The 21913-nt window shown below is 38.7% G+C and overlaps 1 protein-coding gene across 1 annotated transcript in view; it reads left to right on the top strand.

Moving 5' to 3' along the window:
• The window catches only part of RGS3 (regulator of G protein signaling 3), a 2411552-nt gene that overhangs the window by 701373 nt on the left and 1688266 nt on the right, over positions 1–21913 (top strand). Inside the window, exon 7 of the mRNA XM_044057996.1 lies at positions 5356–5439. Coding sequence (XP_043913931.1) covers positions 5356–5439 — 84 coding nt within the window. The remainder of the gene's footprint in view (positions 1–5355; positions 5440–21913) is intronic.

Here is a 21913-nt window from a genome sequence, read left to right as displayed (position 1 = left end):
CTGACCCAGACCACAAAATCCTTTATAAAAGCATTCTATGAACACCTTCAGGAATGCATGGATCATGCAATCCCATATAAAACCAAGACCCAATCCTCCAATGGCAGACGTCCTGTCTGGTGGACCCCAGCCATAAACAAACTATACAATAGAAGGAGGAAGCTACTACATGACAGAGCAAAATCCCAAAAAGGGAAGGCATCTTTGATCAGTGTTAGCAAAAAACTATGGGCACTCATAAAATCGTCTAAGGCCAGCTTCGAGAGAAAAATTGCACAGGACACTAAGGATAATCACAAGGCTTTCTTTAGTTATGTTAGGAACCTGGGTGGGAATTCCCAGATATGCTCAGAATTAGTCCAAAATGACAAAAAATACACCGAACCCACAGACATTGCCAACATCCTAGCTGACAGGTTCAGCGCAAACTTCTCCCCCCCCACCAAAAGGGCTAATATCTATCCCAGCAGAGTGCTGCCCCTCTGACATCTCAGATGCTCAGGTAAGAGCTGCCCTCTCCGAAGCAAGAAACACAGCATCAATGGGACTAGACGGTGTCCCGGGCTGCGTCCTGCATAAACTCCAAGAAGACCTAAACCCAAACCTAAAACTACTGTTCAATCTCAGCCTTACTACAGGATATGTACCCAAAGAGTGGCGTACAGCAACAGTGGTCCCTCTCCACAAAGGTGGTGCCTCAACGGATCCTGGAAAGTATCGCCCCATAAGTCTCACTAGCTTGGTCTGCAAAGCTATGGAAAGGATCATCATGGACCTTATAAATAAAGATATTGGGGACCTACAGACACTGGATCCTACCCAGTTTGGCTTTGTTAAGGGAAGATCCTGCCTCTTAAACCTGGTCGATTTCTTTGAAACAGTCACCAAGGCCATTGACAAGGGGAAGGTGGTCCACACAGCCTACCTGGACCTCGCAAAAGCCTTCGATACAATACCCCACTCAGGCATTATAGATAAGCTCACCAGCTTAAATATAAACCCCTATGTCACTAGATGGGTTGCAAACTGGCTCAAAGACAGAACCCACATGGTTAGAATAGCTGGAGCCATGGCAGACTCCAAACCAGTTACAAGTGGCGTCCCACAAGGCTCAGTCTTGGGACCTCTCTTGTTCGGTATATATTTCTCGGAGGTACAGGCCAACATGGAAGGACTGTGGCTGACCAAGTTCGCAGATGACTGCAAACTGGGCGCCACAATAGACTCTCCAGCCGACACAAGCATCCTCCAAAAGGGCCTCATAGAAACAGACAACTGGTGCCAGAGCCATGGCCTCAAGCTAAACGCCAAAAAGTGTATAGTCATCCCCTTTGGCAAAAACAAAGTGCCCACAAATTACCACATAGGTGGTAATCCGTTAAGTACAGAAGAAGTAATTAGGGACCTGGGGACCCAAGTTGATAGCAATCTCTCATTTGACAACCACGTGGCCAAAGTGGTTAGAAAAATATTTTATATAGCCCACCTAATCATGAAGGGATTTACATCTAGATCAGGGGAGGTCATCGTGCCTCTTTACTCATCCCTCATCAGGCCCATAATTGAGTACAATGCCCCTTTTGGGATGTACCTTACCAGACACCTGCAGCAACTGGAAAGACCCCAAAAGTACCTCACCAAGAGGATCAAGGGGCTCAAACAGATGCCATATGCTGCCCGGTTAAAGAAACTCCAGCTCTACTCAGTGGCATACTGCCTGCTCAGAGATTATCTGTGCCTGATGTATAAAGCCATGTCCAACCCGGAATTAATGAACATGCTGCACCTCAGAAAATCCAAATCCCATCGAGCTACGCGCTCGAGGGACTTAAACCTCAGCACTGAAATAAATAGGACATGCTGGAGGGACAGATTCTTAACCCAGAGGCTCCTTTCACTCTGGAATAAAATCCCAGTCCAGGTTAGGCAGAGTCCCTCATTGACTCTCTTCAAGAGGAATCTTGATGAGTGGATGGGAGATCGTAGGTTTACCCCGGGTATCACTTCTGTGTCACTGTTAGAGGCACAGTATACTAACCTCGAAAAAGGGCATAGCAAAATTAATTTAAAATGGGTGGTGAAAGCCATACACACTCTGGCTAGGCTTATAAATGCCCTAGGGCAGATAGCCTAGTATGAACCTATGAACGTATGTATAGTCTCTCTGTGGTCTTTATTACCAGAAGAACAAAAAGCAAAATCTCTTTTTCATAGCTCACTTTTTGTTGGGCAAACTTTGGTATTTCCTCCTTAGCATGTATTTCATCAAAAATGATTTTGTCCCTCCAGGGAAGAATACTTTGAAGACCGCTGGGTACAGCAGTTTAAATCTCACACCTGCATCTCGACATTCCCTGAATAGTGGAATAAATTTGCTTCTCCTCTGCCTGCTGTACAATGAGTAATCATTCTCAACAAACACTCTGCTGTCTCCCACTTTTAGTACTTTGCCCTTCTGTCACAGTTTTGTCAAAACCAACTCCTCCAACTGGTAGGGATTGCATCTTTACTATTAAAGGTCTAGTTGGCTTTCTCATAGCCAGGTTTGGAGCATACACACGATCGATGTGCCCTTTCTACTAGCAACTCTTGCTGTGCAATACCATTCCAATTGCTTATATGTGCTTTCATAAAATTAATGCAGTCTGTTCCTTCCAGCTTCTCTGGTATAGCTGAAAATCTCAGGTTTTCCCTTTGTGCTTGGTCCTCTAATTCAGTTATTTTTTGAAATATCTCTTACTGAGCAGTCTCATATTCACCCAGCCATTTTGACCTCTGATTTATGCAACTTTATCACCTCATCTGAATATTTGTTTAAAGCTTCTTCCATTTTTCCATCCTTTTATTGTTTGTGTTGATGTACTCCATCAGTGTTTTGTTTATTTTAACCAGGACTGTGTGCAGTTGTCTTGCATCCTTCTGTAGGTTACTGGAATTCATGTCTGGAGGTTGCATTGTTTTTTATGAACAGCTGCAGAACTTTCCCCAGTCAGTGTTTCTTCCTCACTTTTTGTAACTGATTTTTTCTAGGTCCTCTGTATTTCTTTTTTCCTGGCATCCAGGCAGTGCACTTACTAGGCAATTATTGACATTTTCTCATAAACACAAGTCTTCTGGCCTTCTCTGCTGAGTTTCTGTTTTCACACTGGGAGAGCTAGAATTAAGCTGTTACTCAATGTGCAGCCATCTTGGAAGTCCCACTGAAAGGGCAAGAAAGTCCATGCGCCTTGGAGATGGACATGATGAAGCCTAAGGGCAAACAAATGTTTACTTTTTGATTAAATTCTGTCCTTGTTCGTCCTGTTTTATTTAAACAAATAAGTTTTTGCTCCTTTAGTGTTTAAGGTGATGATTTCTGTACTCAACTGTCAATAAGAGATACCTGACATTGTTAAAATGTAAAATGATGCAAGACTTTGTAACTTCTAGGAAAAGTGGATTCACCAGGTACAACCCCCACACCTAGGCAGACTTAGCATCTCCCCCTGCAACGATACTATTTAAGATACTCAATTAAGTTGGAATCAGATATGAATGCTCATCCATCATTGAATAAAGATCTGCCTAAACCCTTAACTGGATTTTTCCTTTGGAAAAAGGGCTTTATTTTTGCTACGTTTTGCTAGGTTAGCTTGCAGTCAGGATCCAGCATTTTGAACTGTTATCCTTATTCCTAATGTTTTACAAAAGCTACACTCTGACTGCCAATATCCCTCCTGCGAGAAGTGTGGGGGGGGGATGCAGAGCTTTTTTAACCTGGTTTGTTGTTATTTCCTGGGTGGGAAACAGGCTATACGGGCTATTGCAGCAGTGAGGAATTCCTACATCAACTGTTACCGCAGTGGTGGTGCTGCTGTAGCGTTGTCACCTCACAATAAGACGCTGTCCTGTTCGATTCTCAGCTAGAGCATCTTCTGCGTGGAGACATGCGTGAATGGGCTTACCTTAGTTGAAGGTTGTGCGTCAGGCCTGGCAAGCCGGTATGCAAAAATCAACTGCCAATCATTAGCGGACCGGAGTTCCGCTGTGGCGACCCCTAACCAGGAAAAGCCGAAAGACACAAACAAACTGTTATATGTAAGTGCAATTTGCACAACTGTACTTTCCTGGTAAGGTACTCATTGGGATGGTCGCCTCCAGAATCATTTGATAGTGTATTGCCTGTTATTTTCTAGATTTGTATTCATTTTAGCTTCCTGTAGCCTGTTTTCATTGTAACCTTTTCCCCTTTATGGTCAACAGCAATGATTAAAGGATTCTGGAGTAGTTTTTCTGTGGCTATCCTGCACTTGACATGTATGTTTTAAATATGGAAGCATCCTAGATGCCAGAAACTACTTTAGGAAAACTTAAAACTTATGTGCTTCCATGAAGTCTGATATTATGAATTATAATCAACAACTGTAAACTTATTAAGGAGGAAGAAAATTGCAGGGAGTACATGGTTTTCAATTCTAGAAAAAATAGACATCTTTCTAATTGCAGTTAGACTTGTGAAAGTTTGTGTGGAAAAGCACCATGTTTTTCTGTTGCATATACAGTGAGTAGTGAAGCAACATACATTTTATTTTATATTTTTGGTTAAAAGATCTACAGAAGAAAACTAGTCATTGTGCTTTGCTGTGCATCTGCCTACTACTCGCAGCACTCCTCATCCTTAATGCAATCTGACCCACAGTGGTCTTCTGCACCACCCCGTCCCTCTTAGTACCTGAACACTTCATAAAACAGAAGATGGGAGATGTGACTGTATATTTTGGATCATGGTTCCTGACAGTCTTGAGTTGTTCTGCAGTGCTTCTAACTCTATTTGTGCATTAGGAAAGTCAGCGGTTTGCTAAAGAATGTCACATACCCCACCCTTCTGAATTACTGGCCTCTGTGTTGCTATTTAATATCAGTCGATAAAATATTTGGTGGTTGTGATGGTGTAGTCATTCATCCTAGAACATCAGCCTGTTGCATGCACCCTCTGTACTTTACTTTTTCGTCTTTCCCAGCACATGCACTCTTAAGAGCAGTATAGTGGTTAAACATCCTGTTCAGAAGCTTTTTAAAATCCACTGTTGCATCATGGAGTAGCTAATTGCTCTAGATGGAAGTCCCATTAGTAACAGGTTTACCACAACAGTTATCTTATATTTTTGCATGAGTTCTGTTAAAAGCTAAATGTCAGTATCATCCTGTAAAGCCTGTAGCTGAACTGTTTGTAGTTGCAGTAGTTAAAGACATAGTACCTAACATTTATATGAACTGTGCAAAACTTCTATATACTGAAGTATCTCTCTTGTATTAACAGTTCCTTAACAGTTTGCTTGTTTTATTAACTGTTGTTTTTCCCCATTCCATTTCTAGCCATTAGATCTTTGTAATCCTGAGCGAATTCTTGTTCTGTCTGAAGAGTTGCTTCTTCATGAAAGCAGGAGCAAGTGCCTGAAGGTAAGGATAAAAGAACCATGGCTGTTTTCCATCATTCAGTGTGGTGATTTTGACATTTGACATAAGCATAAATGATATTCTGTGCATCATTACATGTGTGAGAGTAGTGAAGGGAGTTTATTAAAAAAAGTGTTCCTTTTGGGGTCTTTTGTGGACTGTTAAAGCAGTCTGTAATGCAGTCTGGGACCTCAGTACAACTGGAATATCAGATTAAAATGTTTGGATAAAAAGGTTGGACTGTTATCGTCAGCCATTCCATGTTCTGTTTCTTTGATTAGTTTAGAAAAGAAATATGATTTTCTTTGTGTTGTTAGAAACACAACCTTTCATGACAGTCTGCATTCTTTAGAAAGTTCAGCTGAATTGTGTTTAGTAAAGGAGAACATTAATTGTGATATTTTTTTCAGAATATTGATTCTGAATAATTGTGTTAACATGTTATTGGCTTCCTAGGAAGCCAGTGGTTTCTTGTACTGTAGTTTTTTTTTTTTTTTTTTAATTATTCATTGGGTCTGGCCCAGTGGCTGACCTTCCTTTGCCCATTCTGCCTGTTCATTCCTGTTTTGAAGGTGAGAGCTAGGCAGACTCCAGGCAGGCCCTTTGACCCATTTGAGTCATTGCTGTTTGCTAGATTATCCCATTTGTTCACCCAGACGGGTGAAAAGATGTTTGGTAGGGAGCGGGCCAGTCTGCCAGACCTAGTGGGCTGCAACATTCTGTGGTGGCTCTCTCTCTCTCTTGTAGTGCTGCCGACAGGAGGAGAATACAAACTTTCTGCTCACGTGCAAAGTCAGATCCCAGGGCAGTGAGTACTCTGCAGGCCTGAGCTTTTCGGGTGCTATATCGAGTGCTCCCTACAAGTGTCCCTGAGCAGCGATCCAGAGCCATCTCCATCCACATTAAGATGGGTGCACCAATAGAGTATGCTCACTACTGTCCCACTTGCCTTAGTCCCTCCAATGCCTGTTCCAGTAACAGAACAGTGGTCATCTGGGTAGAAGTTGGTGCTTTATCCCTCTGTACAATGGGAGTAGGTCACATGTGCTGCAATTTAATGTGAGCTTATATAACTCAGGAAAAGGTAAATTTAATCGATCCCAAAAATAATATATACTGAGATGGTTATCTGTACAGAGTCGTCGTCCCCCCCCAATCAAGAGAGGGATGCAGGGGCAATTTTATGTGGTTTAACTGTTCTATTTACAATGGTTTATAATTTAATTAAGGGAGTTAATGCTGTTTCATTTTAGATGAAAAGAAACATGCAAGTTGCTGTGTAAAAACTTCCAAGCAATTTAGGACTTCTGTCATCGTCATTTACCCATTTGGAATATCAGTGCATTTATAGTCCCAGGGCATATTTTCATAAATATAGAGTCATTGTCTGCTGATCTCCTGTTTGTTTTTCTGCTGTATGCATGCCCCTGTTAGTTTTTGTCTTTATTCTGGCTGCCATCCTAATCATTTGAAATGCACATTATCAAATGGTGAACTACTTGCATCCCAACATGAGTGATTTCTTGAAGGCATCAGTATCAAGGGCTTCTTCACTTGAGGTTATATTATTGACAACATAACCCATGGTTGTATTCGTAGTAGTGTGATTTGAAACACCTGGACCTCTTTAGCAATAAAGTTCATGTCAGTGGTCTTAATTTTAGGAGAGGATGACATCACTATGGTTGTGGTATTACATGTTTTGCAGTTAGGCTTCATCGGTGAAGGGATGGAATGTAGCATCCATACTTCCTGCAAAACTGAAGGTTTTTATATATGAGTGAGAAATACCTCTGATATACTTAGTCATTTTACTAAGCATATACATATAAAAGAAGTAGAAATACTTCTGTTTTTTTTTGATGCATAGTCATTTTGCTAAACCTTCAGACAGATCAGTTATAGAGCCTGAGAGATGTATGGGACCTATATCCTATATTAGATGCATTGAACTGTGTGCTTATATCATAAATGTAAAGCATTTATGTAAACCATTGACCTGGTTTTTGAGTGTAGAGGCCATTACAATTCTCAGTTTGCTATTTATTTAATATGATGCCCCTTTAGGGATTTTACATAGGAAAAATAGTCACAATTTTAAGGACTACCTATAAGAATATATTAGATACATAAAAAATAAAAAAAAACTCTTTTGAGTCCTGTAGCACAGCATTTTTGTGAAGTCCATAATGCTAATGTTTCATTTTTAAAAGATTTTTGGAGTACATTAGTTTTAATTTTATGGGCAGTAAAACCCCCTTGACCTGTTGTTGCATTCCAAGGAAGCACAATAAATTTTGAAATGCAGTACTTTAAAAGGGGCTAAATCAAGACCTGGATTGGAAGTTATTACTATTGAGTAATTATTGATCTTGTTGTGATTAGTTTGATCGTTGTGCTGCGTATGTAAAGGCATTGATATTTTCTTTATACTTCTGATTTTCTAGAAGACATTGTTTTAAGGAAAAAATGAAAAATGTAGAATCACGAAACAAAACACCGCTGAAGTAAAACAAATGTACAAACTAAAAAAGCAATGTGGTATTCCTGTAGGCAGAAAAAAACAAGTGCACTAAAAGTAAAATACAAGTTTAATGGTAAGCGCTTTCATCTGATGAGTGAAAGTGCTTACCATTAAACTTATTTTTTACTTTTAGTGCACTTTTGTTTTTTCCTGTCTATAGGAATGCCAGGTTGTTTTTTTAGTTTGTACATTGTTTTAAGGAACTTGAGTTATTTTAAGTAAAGTTAGCTAGGTACTCCTTTTGTCTTTTTATTACTGCTTTACTTCAGAAGGGAAGTAGTCACTCTTTCTGATCAGGACTGACCTTGGTAACTGTGAGGCCCTATTTGCGCTGATTTATTATCAAGTGCCACTCAACCACATATGAAGCATGGAATCAACAGCTTTGGTACTGGAACAAAAAACTGCAGAATTCATATCTTTACTGACATTCAGAAATTAATGGTGTACCACAGGGGGGCCCACATGCCACAGCTTATAACTCTTAACATCTTTGAAGAATTTTGGGTAGAGGCAAAAATAATTGGAGAACAAATCAGGGACAGTTTTTAAATATTGCTTTAGTTCCCTTAAAAAGTCAATGTACTAGGTTTTACATCAGTGTGCATTTTCTTTTTTTTCAAAACAAGTTTATTGTTTTAACATATAAGAGAAATATCATAACAATTTTATACAAATAATTAAAAATAGGTATTATTATAATATTCAACAAAACAACTAAAGTATTTACAAAGACATCCACTACAATCAGATCAATTAATTAAACTAAAATACTGTGCTATTGAAATTAGAATTTTTTTAACAAATTTTGTAAATTATCCCATACAATAAAATGTGATGTTTTTCTAGTTGTTCTCATTCTAATTGTGCTTATTTCCATATGACACATTATATTCATAACATTTTTAAATTCATTGAACGAAGGAGATGTATCTGAAATCAATTTCTAGTTATTATTTTCCTAGCCACTGCTAGGATAGACCATAACAAGGGAAGCTTAATCTTTTTAACACATTGAGGTACAGGTGTGTTGAATAATATAAGAGACTTAGAAATAATGAAATTATCTGTAAAAAGAGCCTGCAAAAATTCATTAATTGACTTCCAGTATTCTTTCAACTTCATACAGTCATAAAACATATGAGCCCAGTCAGCATTAATTTCTACATTACATCTCTTACATAGATTATCTTTATTATTAATTTTATTCATCATCAAAGGTGTATAATAAGATCTATGTAAAAATTTCCATGTATAAAGTCTCCAGACAATGGAAGATGTAGTTCTGTAAGCAGATTCCAATATATATTGTTTATCTTGTTGAGTTGGTGGGTCCCCATTAATAGAGGTGAAATAATTCCAGTATGAATCTACATTGTAAAAGTTTCTTGTCTGATAATTTTATGTATATATGAAAGTTTACCTTTATCAGAAACTTTATGCTGTAAATTTATTATCAAGTAATCAATCAGTTTTGGAATAGATTCTTTAACTGTTATAGACATTAGATCTATTCTATCAATGAGATGTTGTCTAAAGATCTGAACCTCTAACCAGCAAGTTTCTCTTAGATCAAATTCTTGTTTTAAGAAATCTAGATTTTTAACTTTATTATCAGATATCAGCTGATACCAGTACTTTAGATTATTATCTATAGCTAAATGAGCTCCTTCAGAAGTAGATGACATAAGCATACCCTGAGTATAAATTATAGGGAATACAATAAAATTCCATTCCCTATACTTAGGGTGCATGAATATAAAGTTACGATAACTAATAATAATATTTAATGGGTAACAGACCATATGATTAGGTGTAATAGGTGAAGTACAAAATTCCTTTAGCAACCACAACATGGAGTTATTTATAATCATATTTTTATGTGTTAAGGAGATTTTCATGAAGTGCATACTAATTAGCTCCCAATAATCTTTCCATTTTGCGACATATGACCGATCTATTAATAAAGTAATAACTTTTATAATAGAAGAGATAATATATAAATTAAAGTCTGGAAAAGAAATACCCCCTTGAGACCAGCTATTAGTATGTTTCTTTAATGCAATCCTAGGTCTATTAGGTGCCCATAAGAAATTTAACATTAGTGTATTCAGTTTCTTGATAGTTAGGTGAAAGTATTATTGATTGTATTAAGTATAAAATCTTGGGGAATATTATCATTTTAATAATTGTAAGTCTCTCCTCCATAGTAAAAACATATTATTCCAGGTATTAAAAAGATTTTGTATATTAAGAAAACAGGGATTATAGTTATTATATATAATAGATTTAATATCTTTAGATAGTATTATACCTAAATAAGTTATCTGACCTGAGTTGGGTACATATTTAGTAAAATCACTAATGAGAGTATTTTTTCGTGTATATATAGGTAGTATTTTAGTTTTTCTTCATTGAATATTAAACCAGAAATACTTTTAAAATTCATCATTTTATCAAATAAAGACTGCATAGAAGAATTAGATCCTGCTGATGTAATTAGAACATCATCTGCAAAAGTTGAATTTTTGATGTTGTATTTTCTTCTATTTCAAAACCCTCTATGTCAGTACTGTTTCTAATCAAATTAGCCCAAGGCTCCATTACTAAAGTGAATAATAGTGGAGAAAGTGGACATCCTTGCTTTGTACCTTTAAGAATGGGTATTTTTTGTGAAACATATGTTCCTACCTTAATATAAGCCAGCGTTCCTTTGTATAAATGCTCAATTAAATTTACAAATGCATCAGAGAAATTTGTGCATTTCAGTAAGGTAAACAGTCCCAACTTACTGAATCAAATGCTGAACCTATATCAAGACTAATAAGTGTTAAATCTTTCTTTTTCCTATTTGCAAAATCAATTAATGTTAAAGTTCTTCTTATATTATCAAAAGTATTTTTATTTACAATGAAGCCCGTCTGATCTATGTCTATAATGCCGGGGATAATTCTGAACAGTATAAAGTTTGAAAATGTAAAGACTGTCATTATTGACTGACTGTATTTTTTTTCCTTTGCTTTTTTAAGGTGAACACCTTTTTTCTTTTTTTTTCCTTTCTCCTGAATCTGTCAGGAGCTGTGATCTGCAGATGCCAGTGGTGCGGGAGTGTAATATTGGCATTTGTTTACAAAATACTGATATTTTAACAAATGCCACCATTGCATTTGTGTTCATGGCTGAAGCACTTAATGTGTAGTAGACTGGCTGCAGCAAGATGCTTGTTACATTTTAGTAAGTAGATTGCTACATTTTTAAGTAGAAGAATTATTTTTTGGTCTGGCAACTGCAATTATCTGAAGTCTGCTTGGGGTATAAAATACCTGTTCAAAACCTTCCAAGCAAAAGTCCTATACCAACTGAACTTTTTTTTGCATATTTGAGCACCATACAGATGTCATCCATTGTTCATTTATATATTTGCCTTTTCTTTGTATATTTGACTTACCTTTTTGTCTTCCCAATCTTTTTAATCTTCTCTGATTGATGTTTATCATACAATATTTATATGCCTTAACTATGCATTTTTACAGCAATTTCTGTTTTGACACAATTAAAAATTGTACCAGAAATGGTCTTTCATTTGACACGCTCCTTTCCCTTTGCCAATACTCCATCAATCCATAGTAGGGAGGTTAGTCTCTAAGCTGCAGTCCAAAGTTCTGCTTGGCCTCGTCTGGCTTTTTCCCTCTCTAGTTATTTGCTTCTAATTTATTAGTTCCTTTGCTGGTTTTCTCCAGTAAATTCCAGCACTTTTTTGCCTGTTTTCTATACTCCTACTTGCAGTTATCCCTGTTGGTAAAACTTTTCTCGATTCCTGTGCTGGTTCTTGAAATACTTTCTGCTACTTTGACTGTAATATTTTGTACGGTTGTTGTTCTCCTTGAAGACCTGCATCCATAAGCCTACTCACTCCTTGCTTCCTGATCCCCCCCTTCATTTCATCATCATTGTTTTGTTTTATCTTCATTTATTTTATATCCTGTAAACTGTCTCAAAATGTTCCACAATGTCAAAATGCAGTTTTTTTAGTTTTATCAATAATATGATTTGCAAATAAAGATACATTTTCTTGGTTACTATATCAGTTACATCCTTGAATTTGAGAGTCCCTTATTTTCTTTGCCACTGACTCTAAATATAAAACAAATAAAGGGAAAAGAGGAAACCCATGCCTAGTTCCTTTATTTGAATACAGATTGTCTGAGGGCAACCTTCCTGCCTTAATTTTTGTCTCTAACTCCTCATGTCCCCTAATTAGCTGAATTATTCTATCAGGGAATGAAAATGCTATTGCCCTACTCATAAAATCCCAGCTGACTCCATAGAATGCCTTCTCTGCGTCAATACTCACCAACAGTAGTGATGTTTCCTTATATTTTGCTTTGCTCTGGATCATCATTGTTCTTTTAACGTTAAATGTTTGTCTTCCCTCCACAAAACTGTATTGATCCATATCAGTTAATTTTAACAACACCTTTGCCATTCTTTTAGCTAGTACATGTATAAACAATATTATGGTTTAAAACTGAAATGGGTATATAATGAAACCGTGTCTGAAAGATCTTTTTACCCTGTCTATGTGATACAGCCACCACAACTTTCTTCCAAGATGTTAGTAATCTACCCCACCCTCCTTTAAAATGTTGTTAAACAAAACCTTCCAGTTCTATCTTCCATAGGAATACTGTCCAATGTTATTCATTGGATCACTGCTGCAGTATCCATAGCTAGATGGGTTGTATTCTGGCAAAGTTTTCAGGGCATCTTCCACTTTCCCTAACTGTTAATCAGCTCAAGTTGAGCTAACTAAAATTTAAAATGGGGAGCAGAGTTCCTCGGATCTTTCCTGTACCAGAAGACAGTGTGCTCTGTGGGATTTCGAGGATCAATGGTCAGCTAATGCTGTTTCACTGCTGCGTGGATAAGTTCCTTTAGGGGAGAAAAATTCCTCTCTACTTTTTGTGACAGAAAACTTTTTTTTCTGTGAAACTTAAATCTTTAAGCAAGGAATTGCTGTTTTTATTGACTGTCATGTGAAATTTGTTCACTTTTAAATGAGAATGCAACTGTTTTTTACTTTTTGTAGTAAAAAGTCATTAAAAGTAATTTAAACTATTTCTGTGCAGAAATGGGTGTTACTTTATGTTTTGGGACTGAGGTAATTGTTTTTAGTGCGTTTTAGCAAGGAGTTTTTTAATTACTTCTGTCTTTTACTGGGAATCGGACACCTTTTCTGCTTAGCCATGGAAACAACCTACCGGTTCCTTAGTTCTAGCTTCTTCCAGCCACAAAAAGAATCATTGTTAAGCAGTCTGTCACCACAGCAAGATGATAAAATTCCTCAGCCGCAAGTGGGAAACTGCTGTGGCCAAAGCTGTTTCCTCAGACAACTTATCTTTTTCCTTGGTTTCCCACTGGTGTATCCATATAATCAGCATGAACTGTAAGTTAGACACATCCTCTGCAGCTTTTGGAGTGCAGTTGGTGGGCAAGGGAGAGAGATTCTTTTCACTCCTGGGAGAAGTGGTGGAAATGCCACCCTGGTTAGCTAGAAAGCTGTACCCATCCCTGGAGAGGTTTTGCTACCAAAAGCTGGTGGTCTGCTTCAGATTTTCCTGTCAAAAAGAAACAAACTTAAACATATATTTTCTCTCGTCCCTGTTACCCTGGACAGGAATAATTTATTGGGCTTAGCTTAGGGTTTAGTGCAGGCTCTTGACCCTTCATGTAAGGCTGTTTCTGGTAAAAAAAAAAAAAAAAAAAAAAAAAAGGATTTTCCATTTTATTAGGAGGCTCAATAGTTTGAGAAAACAAAGGTGTGATGACCCACCACTGCCAGCTAATAATCAAGGAGCTTCAATCCTCACCACTAGCAACAGTGGAGGACTTTCACTGGGAGGATAGCAAGTTCACACACAGTATTTCCAGATGCATCTCGCTGCATCAAGTGCAATTTCCCTTAAGAGCACACAGAGGCTACAGTCAGTCCGGAGATAGTTTCTTCCTCTTTCTCCAGATCTCCAATAAGACTCCCCACTATCACAGCTATAGAGTTGAGCCCTCATCTGATTGACCAAGCCAAGGCCTCTAGCACCCTCTCTGTCCAACGAGTGCTTCATGTCCCTGCCCAAGTAACTGACACACACACACACACTCTTTGAGGTTTGATTTACACACACACACACACACACACACACACACACACACACACACACACACACACATCCCTGGGAAAGGCTGGCACAGGTTTACTAGCTATACCCCTTTCTGCCTAGACTAAAAGGTAGATACCACTACCACCAGTCATTCCATATCCGCTACTTTATAGCCCTTAACAAAGGGTGTCCAATTTTACTGTGCAATATTAATACTAATACACATGGTAGTTTGACCAAGAGCAAGGCTATTGAGTGGCCCACACAGTGTCACCAAATAAATATGCATATACTGTCAAAACTTAAATATCTCTACACAGATCAATCACAACTAAAGGTTTAAATATATTTAATAATAAATAATAAAAGAACAAGCCAATACTTAATATATATTCACAGTGACATCTGAGTTCAAAACCACAGGAAATTTTTAAAATCAGACTGCAGTACAGGCCCACACAAAGAAAAACAAAATCTAAACTATGCTGTAGTATGTTCCTTACTTGTATCTAAGAGAGTTACTATACCCTAATAACTTAAAGCAAGGTAGATGTGGTGAATGGTTCTTGTTGTCAGATCAAATACTGAATGCAGAATGCTCTGTCTCACTAAGATACTTCTCAAAATAATATCTAAAGTATTAATGCTGAGATAGCTTGCAGAATGACATAATTTCTGGTCATCTGACTTCTAGGTCTCATGCAAAAACCCCCATTGCTGAAAATGTCCGTATTTCGCATCTACCTGTAAAAATACTCATACAAGGGCTTTTGCTTCGATTTTTGGCAGATGCAAGTCATAAAACAATTGCATTCCTTCATGCTTCCAGAGAAGCAATTAGTTCACCTTAAAGACCATACAGAAAGCTTCCCTAGTACAGGCTTTGTCTCTCTAGCTGCATTGAAATCTGAGCGGTTTCCTCTGTTAACATATACATTTGTGTTCTCTTCCAGTAGGGCACACTTGTGGATACATTTTAAGCACAAGCACTTTACAAATACCTTTTCAACACAAACATCTGTAGATAGCAGTTTGATATACATATGACATACAGTTCTTAATACATTTATAAGACAAGCATCCTATAGTTTAATGTTCACAAATGACATAATTATTTACGAAGTTCCAGCTAGCTGTGCTGGCAGGGGTCTATATTAGATCATCAACATTTTAAAACATCGAATGTTCTAATATCGACCCCTATTCAGCGAATGCTGGCAATCTCGAACATGCAGAATAGCGAATTTTTTCCCAGGGAAAAAAATTGCTGTTCCGACACATATACACACAATACAAGCACACCAAACAAACAGCTATCCACACACATGCACCTAAAATCCTACATCTAACCGAACACTAAACTGTACATACACCACTAGCTATCCACTTACCTTAACCCTAAGGTCCGTCACTGTTGCAAACTCACCTCACCTACGCCCTAACCCTAACTCACCTACCCCGCCCTAACCTTCACGTCCACACAATCACACACTTACCTGACCCGCGCCCTAACCCTCATGTGCACACTATTGCACACTTAGCTGATCCCGACCCGTAACTTTCCACCACAGTGCTGAAAATAACGAGGCCACAGGAATGGCCAACCAAATTCCTAACCTAGGAAGAAATTCGGTGTTCTGCAGCTTCGCTATTTTCAGCATTCGCTGAATAGGGGTCGATATTAGAGCATTCAAAGTTGTGAAACTTCGATGTTCTAATAAAGACCTGTGCTGGCAGTACCTCCTTTCATCACAACAGGTTTTATGTTATTTCCACAGAATTCTGATTCATTTTCTGAGGAAAATTTGACTTTGGCCAGTGATTTTGAAGGATTATATTTCTATGAAACTTTTCCCTTCCCTCAGCAAATATTAAGATTTCTTTCAACTGGAATTTCCATAACCTGCTTCTATTCTTCCTCTTTTACCTGCTTTAGAGGATGTTTTTGTCACTGGACAGCCAGCCTGCTGTCCCAAAGAAAATAGAGTTTATAAAGTGCCTCAGTTTTTTTTAAGTTTTTATACACTCATCTCAGCTCTGACCCATTTAGTGAACCTTGATTATACTAAACATATGCTTAGTACTAATACCTCTCCTGACAAAGATGGGAGAGCTTTTGATAAATTTGGGGGGGGGGGTGTATTCTTCAGCAATGTTTGTTTTTAGAATTCTCAACTGTCATATGTTAAAATTTATGCTTGCATCTTGTGAGAGTATGGGGAATCTTTTTTCATCTGTTTTCTCTTGAGGAGAAAACTGCTTTTGTGTAACTTGGTGTCCGTCTCAAGTGACAACCTAGTGTTTGAAGTGTGCTTATTATTCTGCATAGGTAGCCATTTGAAGTGTCTGGACTGCTAGAACAGGCGCTGAAACACAGACTGGCTGAAAAAAAAAAACAGAATTACATACCCTAAGTCTGAGATGGCCATTTCCTAGAATATTCCCTTTTCTCTGAGTTATGGTGATCTCGGAGCTGATGCATGTATATATAAGTTGGGGGGATGAAAGTGAGTAAAGGAGAAGAGCAATGTTTTTAAGATTCGCTGTTCTCTTGTATTTTCAGTTGTTTTCTTTCATTCTATCAGCACTTGATATTATGAGTGCCAACATTTCAGTATGGAGTCTTCTGCTTAAGCCATTTATAAGAAGGTTTGCTGTTTTCAGAACTACCCAGAGGGTATCAGAAATGAGATTTGCAATTCTCCTGCAAATAGAGAACTAGTTTTTGGACCTTCTGCTGCAGTGGTCATTAAAAAGTGTGATGAGATCTAGGAATGTCATTGTCGTCCTCTATTCATCCCACATTAGGCCAGTCATTGAAAGTAATGTCCCCTTTGGCTTGTAGCTGTCCAGACACATTCAACAAGTGAAAGACCTGCAAAAATGCCTTACTAAAAAGATGCAAGGCTCAAGCTCTCACAACATGTCCTACATGGACTGACTCAAAGCCGTGTCACTATACTCTGTATCCTACAGACTGCTAAGAGAGAGGCATGCAAGACGTCCTCCACATAAATACTGATGGATTTACTGCACATCAGAAAGTCCAATGGCATGAAAATAATCTGCCTAGGGATGTAAACCTTTTCTACAACATCAACAGAGCATTTTGAAGGGACAGGTAAAGCTCACAGAAGATACAGCTGCTCTCGAATAGACCCTCCCCATTCACATAAAACAATGTTCATCCCTAGCCATATTCAAGTTCAACTTGAATCTGTGGATGGGAAACAGAAAATCTACCCCAGGACTATCTCCTGTACTACTAATGGACAGAGACCACTCCAAAATACTTTACTTCACTCATGGATCCCCTGAAATGACCTATGGTATGATCCCATTTATTCTCATTAGGGGTAGTAGATAATTATCAACTATGGGATGGATAAAGCTAATCTCTAACCAAATGAGATTAATTTGAGCACAAAAAGAGAAATTGGCAAGGTTTTAAATGGCCATTAAGAGCAGCTAGCATAGTACTTGCCTATGAACCTATAACAGAGGAAAGCTGATTCAAGGGATCTCTCATATTTTTCAGCCCTCCTTCTCCAAGTTTGCCGAGGGATTCAGTGCTCATTCCACAACATTCTTTAAATGCAAAATAAACAGGCCAGTAAGATGCTGGGAAGCAAATGTTCAAAAAGCAGTGGCATGGAGGTTCCAAAGAGAAAGCAGCAACCTCACAGTACAAAGGATAGTATTTTAATTCTGAACATACCTCTCAAGTGTACCTCATTATGAGGAACGTACCTCATTTGGGGTCTTAAAAAGTTCATGTTCCTGAAAGTTCCACATTGAAAGACTGTCACACATTCAATGTTAGGAATTTCTTTATGTGAAATCCATTGTAAATAGAAATGAATCATATTAATTCAGTAAAAGATCTTCTTTACAAGTAAAACAAGCATATTTTAACCATCCTATGACCTTCCTAGTTTAAGTTGTTAGTAAGCCATTAGTATGTGTTTTTTCCACATTATGAGGGCTAGTGTTCCTCATTTTGGACATGGAAGGTTGAGAGCTATGATTCTGAATGCCTCAGGGGGATTTTAATACCCAACCCTCCCCCGGCAGGCCCTTAATACTTCCAGAAAGTTTGAGCCTCTATTTTTCCTTTTGGGTAATGGATTGTTTAGATAAATGGGTTCTGTGTATCATCCATCAAGGTTACAGATGGCAGTGGGAGTCTGTCCCTCCCTCCCTTTCAGGAGATTCCTCCCCACTTACCAGACCAGACTTTACATTTCCCTCCTGCCATTTAGCATGTGCTTGCTTATGGAGTGCTAGAAGCTGTCCCCCCTCCTCAGGGTGAAAGATTTTATTTCAGGATGCTTCTGGTTCCAAAGGAAGAACGTTCTTGGGGATTAGTTCAGGATCTTTAATTTTTCAATCTAGTTGGTGATGGCTTCCAAGTTCAAAATGCTGATATGATGATGTCCTCCTCTTTCTCTCTCTCTCTGATGCGTTATAGATCCGAACCTTTGATCTGACTTGGCTGCATCTTCCAGACTTCTGATCCTAATCCTGAGCTCCGCCCTCTTCCCATAATGCAGCACATGACCTCTAACTTCCCAGATCTTGTTTGATGTCAGAAGTGGTAAGACGGAAGATTCAGAAAATGTCAAGCTGTAAGGATTTTAGTTATATTTTGGTTATCTGTCAAGTTTCTTCTTGATTGATTGTAGTTCAGCAGTTTTCTTGCTTTTCTTTGAATTCCCTCCTGCCCTTTTTGGGTGATGTCTTTATAGTCTTAACCTAGTTCCATTCATCTTTCTCTCACACTGTTGGTTTTTCACTAACTGTGTGGTCTGGGTTACCAATTTAATTGGTCTGTTTTGTTTTTCTTTCATTTTTCTTTTTGAGATTTGAAAATTTCCAGTTTCTAAAATGCTTAAACTCTTCCAATAACAGCATACTTTTGTTTAGTTTTTAGACATGAATAGAGCATTGTACTTTACATCTGCCCTGATTGCTGCCTTGTATGGGTGTCAGTTCTCTTGGGCTTATTTTTTAGTGGTTAAAGAACTGAGGTTTGGGTGAAGAGTCTGATTAGGTCATGCATTTGTTTTTGTTTGCTGTAAACAGCATGGGAGGGAATGGGCCAGGGTGTTTAGCCTTAAAGGAGTTAAGTCTCCCTTTGTCACAGTGCATGAGACATTTCCCCTCGGGTGACAGCTTTGTAATGATTTCAACACCGATATATATATATATATATATATATAAGTACCATGTTTATGGTGTTTAAAATTGCTTTTTGCAGGGTCTTGGTATTTACTTTGTCCTCCTTGCTTGTGGTCTGCCGCTGGCCATACCTTTCAACCTCTTAGAGCAAGAAATTGAGACTTTTTGTTTTCTGACCTTCTGGACTTGGGAAGTTGATACTATATCAGGGTCTGCATTAGCTGAAGTTTTTGAAATTCAAATGCCTGTTGTCGTTTTCTGACTCTCTTTAATTTTTAGCAAAAGTTGCCAGAGAACCACAGTTTGGCTAGAAGCAGACCATTGGTGTGGGGCAGAATTAGGACATCCCATGGAGATCTGTACAGCTGAGAGGAAGATTGGGGATCCAGCTCCTAAATTATATTTCTAATGGAGCTCAACCGTCTTGAAATAGAAATGGACACACTTAATCAGGAACTCTGATCGAAGCTCATAGGGGCCTTCATCAATACATAAAGCTTTGGGTCCACCGGAGTCTGACCAGAATGTCTTTGCCACTCATGTGCCATTCACTGCGGATCCTAAGCCTCCTGATCCGAATAGCTGAACAGTGTTATATCAAATGCACAATGGTAAGAGAAGCTTTGCCTGACCAAAGTCACTGTGATCCAGCTTGGGAAATCTATCATGGCTGGTCAGGTTAGTTCAGTGGCTGTGATGGGACAATCTATAATCAGCCTTATATCCCTAGTTTACGCTACCTTATCTTAGAGGCAACTGAGCTGTTCCTTCTTTGGATGTCGAGCTTTAGGATCCAAAGCCTTTCAGTGGTCTGTCTCTCCTTGGATCAGAGATTCTAGGGTCCGAAGGGTAGCTAATGGACTGGAGGAACTGGCTGTTTTTCTGGGATATGGTTTTCTCGGATCCAGAAAAATTGGCTAACAATGGTCTTTCTTTGGATCCGAGACATCACCCAGGCTCGGTGAACTTTTTAGTAGGCTTGTTGACCTTATACTCAAACATTAAAGTATTTAAGTCCGATAAGTAGCAGGACACTCCCAGCTGTTCTGTCTGCCTTCTTGGCATAAATAAAGGATGCTAGGATATGACTTTTGCAAACACGTGTCTGGCAGAATAGCAGTTAGCAATTTGCTTATGTCAAATGGGGAGATAAGTGCTAAACCAAGTGTGAATTTTTCCTAGATATAATTAAAAGGGGGGAGTAATTCCAGCTAGGCAGAGCTTGGATATCGACTGCCAAATGCTGCCGGATTTGAGCTGTTGGGCCACTGCAGTTTCTAACTAGACTTCTTCGGGTCTTAGTGACTTCGGATCCAAAGCTACTATGGGGGATTCTCCTCTCAGATCCGAGGCTTTTTTGGATCCCAAAGGTGCCGCATCGCCTGGAGTGAGCAGGCTGTCCATAGATTTTGTGCTTTCTAGTCCAGCTGCTGTTCCAGTTTGTCTTGTTTGGATCTGAGAATTCTTCAGATCTGATGGTTTCGTCCCCCCCCCCCATTCAGTATTGAAGGGAAACAGTAATTGGCCCCGTGGAGTATTGTAACCTGCAGCAGGGAAGCCTGCATTGGCAGACTGAGTTTAGCAAGTTCTACTGTGTTTTCTGCTAGGAAAAGTAATGTTTGGGAGCAAGAGCGCTTAAACATCCTAGTTGTACTTGAGTGGATACATTCCTGGACGTGGATGGACAATGGTCAAGTTTATGACCATTCATTTGTTGTTTTTAAGTACCTTGTAGAGACAGCCATTGATGCAGGATGGGTTGATGGCTGGCTTATTTTCCCTTTTTCCCATCTTGTGAATTCTTCGCCTGGTTTCATTCAATTCTGGGTTCCTTTTCTTCTATGTGGGGGTCTTCAGCTGGCATTGAGTTCTGGATGCCCATTCTGTTAAAGCTCCATGGGGAGATTTCCTGTGACCGATTTCTTCCCATAACCCAGTGTTCAATTGGTCTTGGAGGTATTTATTTGGTCTTCTGCAAACCCCTGTCTGGTCCACCATGGAGTTCAAATTTCTCGTTCTTTTCTCTTTTTCCCCCGGGACACAATAAGTTCTTTGAAGGTTACAGTAATGATATGTCTCACAATGAGAGAGATGTGATTAATCCTCTCTTCTCCGTCCATATTCCCCTTACATACCCACGTTGACCTCCTTACTGCCGCATACTTCTCAAATATTATATAATAGATATGGATGGTCAGGGCAGAGTTTCCTCCTATGATTCTCGGTAAGGATGATTGGATGTGCTCTGTATTTTTAAGCACATACTATTACATCATATTAAACATGCACTCCAGGGCACATCACTTTCAGCTGGGAGCCAGTCACCTCCAGTTCAGGGCTTTGCTCTTCTGATTTACCACAGCTCCCACTGTGTTTTTTCCATGCACGCGGCAGTAGTGACTGATCACCTGCTGTCTTGAGAATTTCAGATGTCTTCCATAACTGAACAATTACTATCTTAATGATCCACCTGGGTACCAGTTGCTGCAATCTAGGGGTTACCTGTCTTAAGGCTCCAGATCCCTGGGCTTTACTATAAGTTTGGCAATTGAAATTCAGTAGTTCACACTTGATTGCTACAAATCAAGTAGCATCCTTGATTCATCTCCATGTT

Source organism: Protopterus annectens, chromosome 16.part0 (assembly GCF_019279795.1).
Source record: "Protopterus annectens isolate FY-2018-M chromosome 16.part0, PAN1.0, whole genome shotgun sequence".
NCBI lineage: Eukaryota > Metazoa > Chordata > Ceratodontiformes > Protopteridae > Protopterus > Protopterus annectens.
This window is presented reverse-complemented; position numbering and strand designations above follow the sequence as displayed.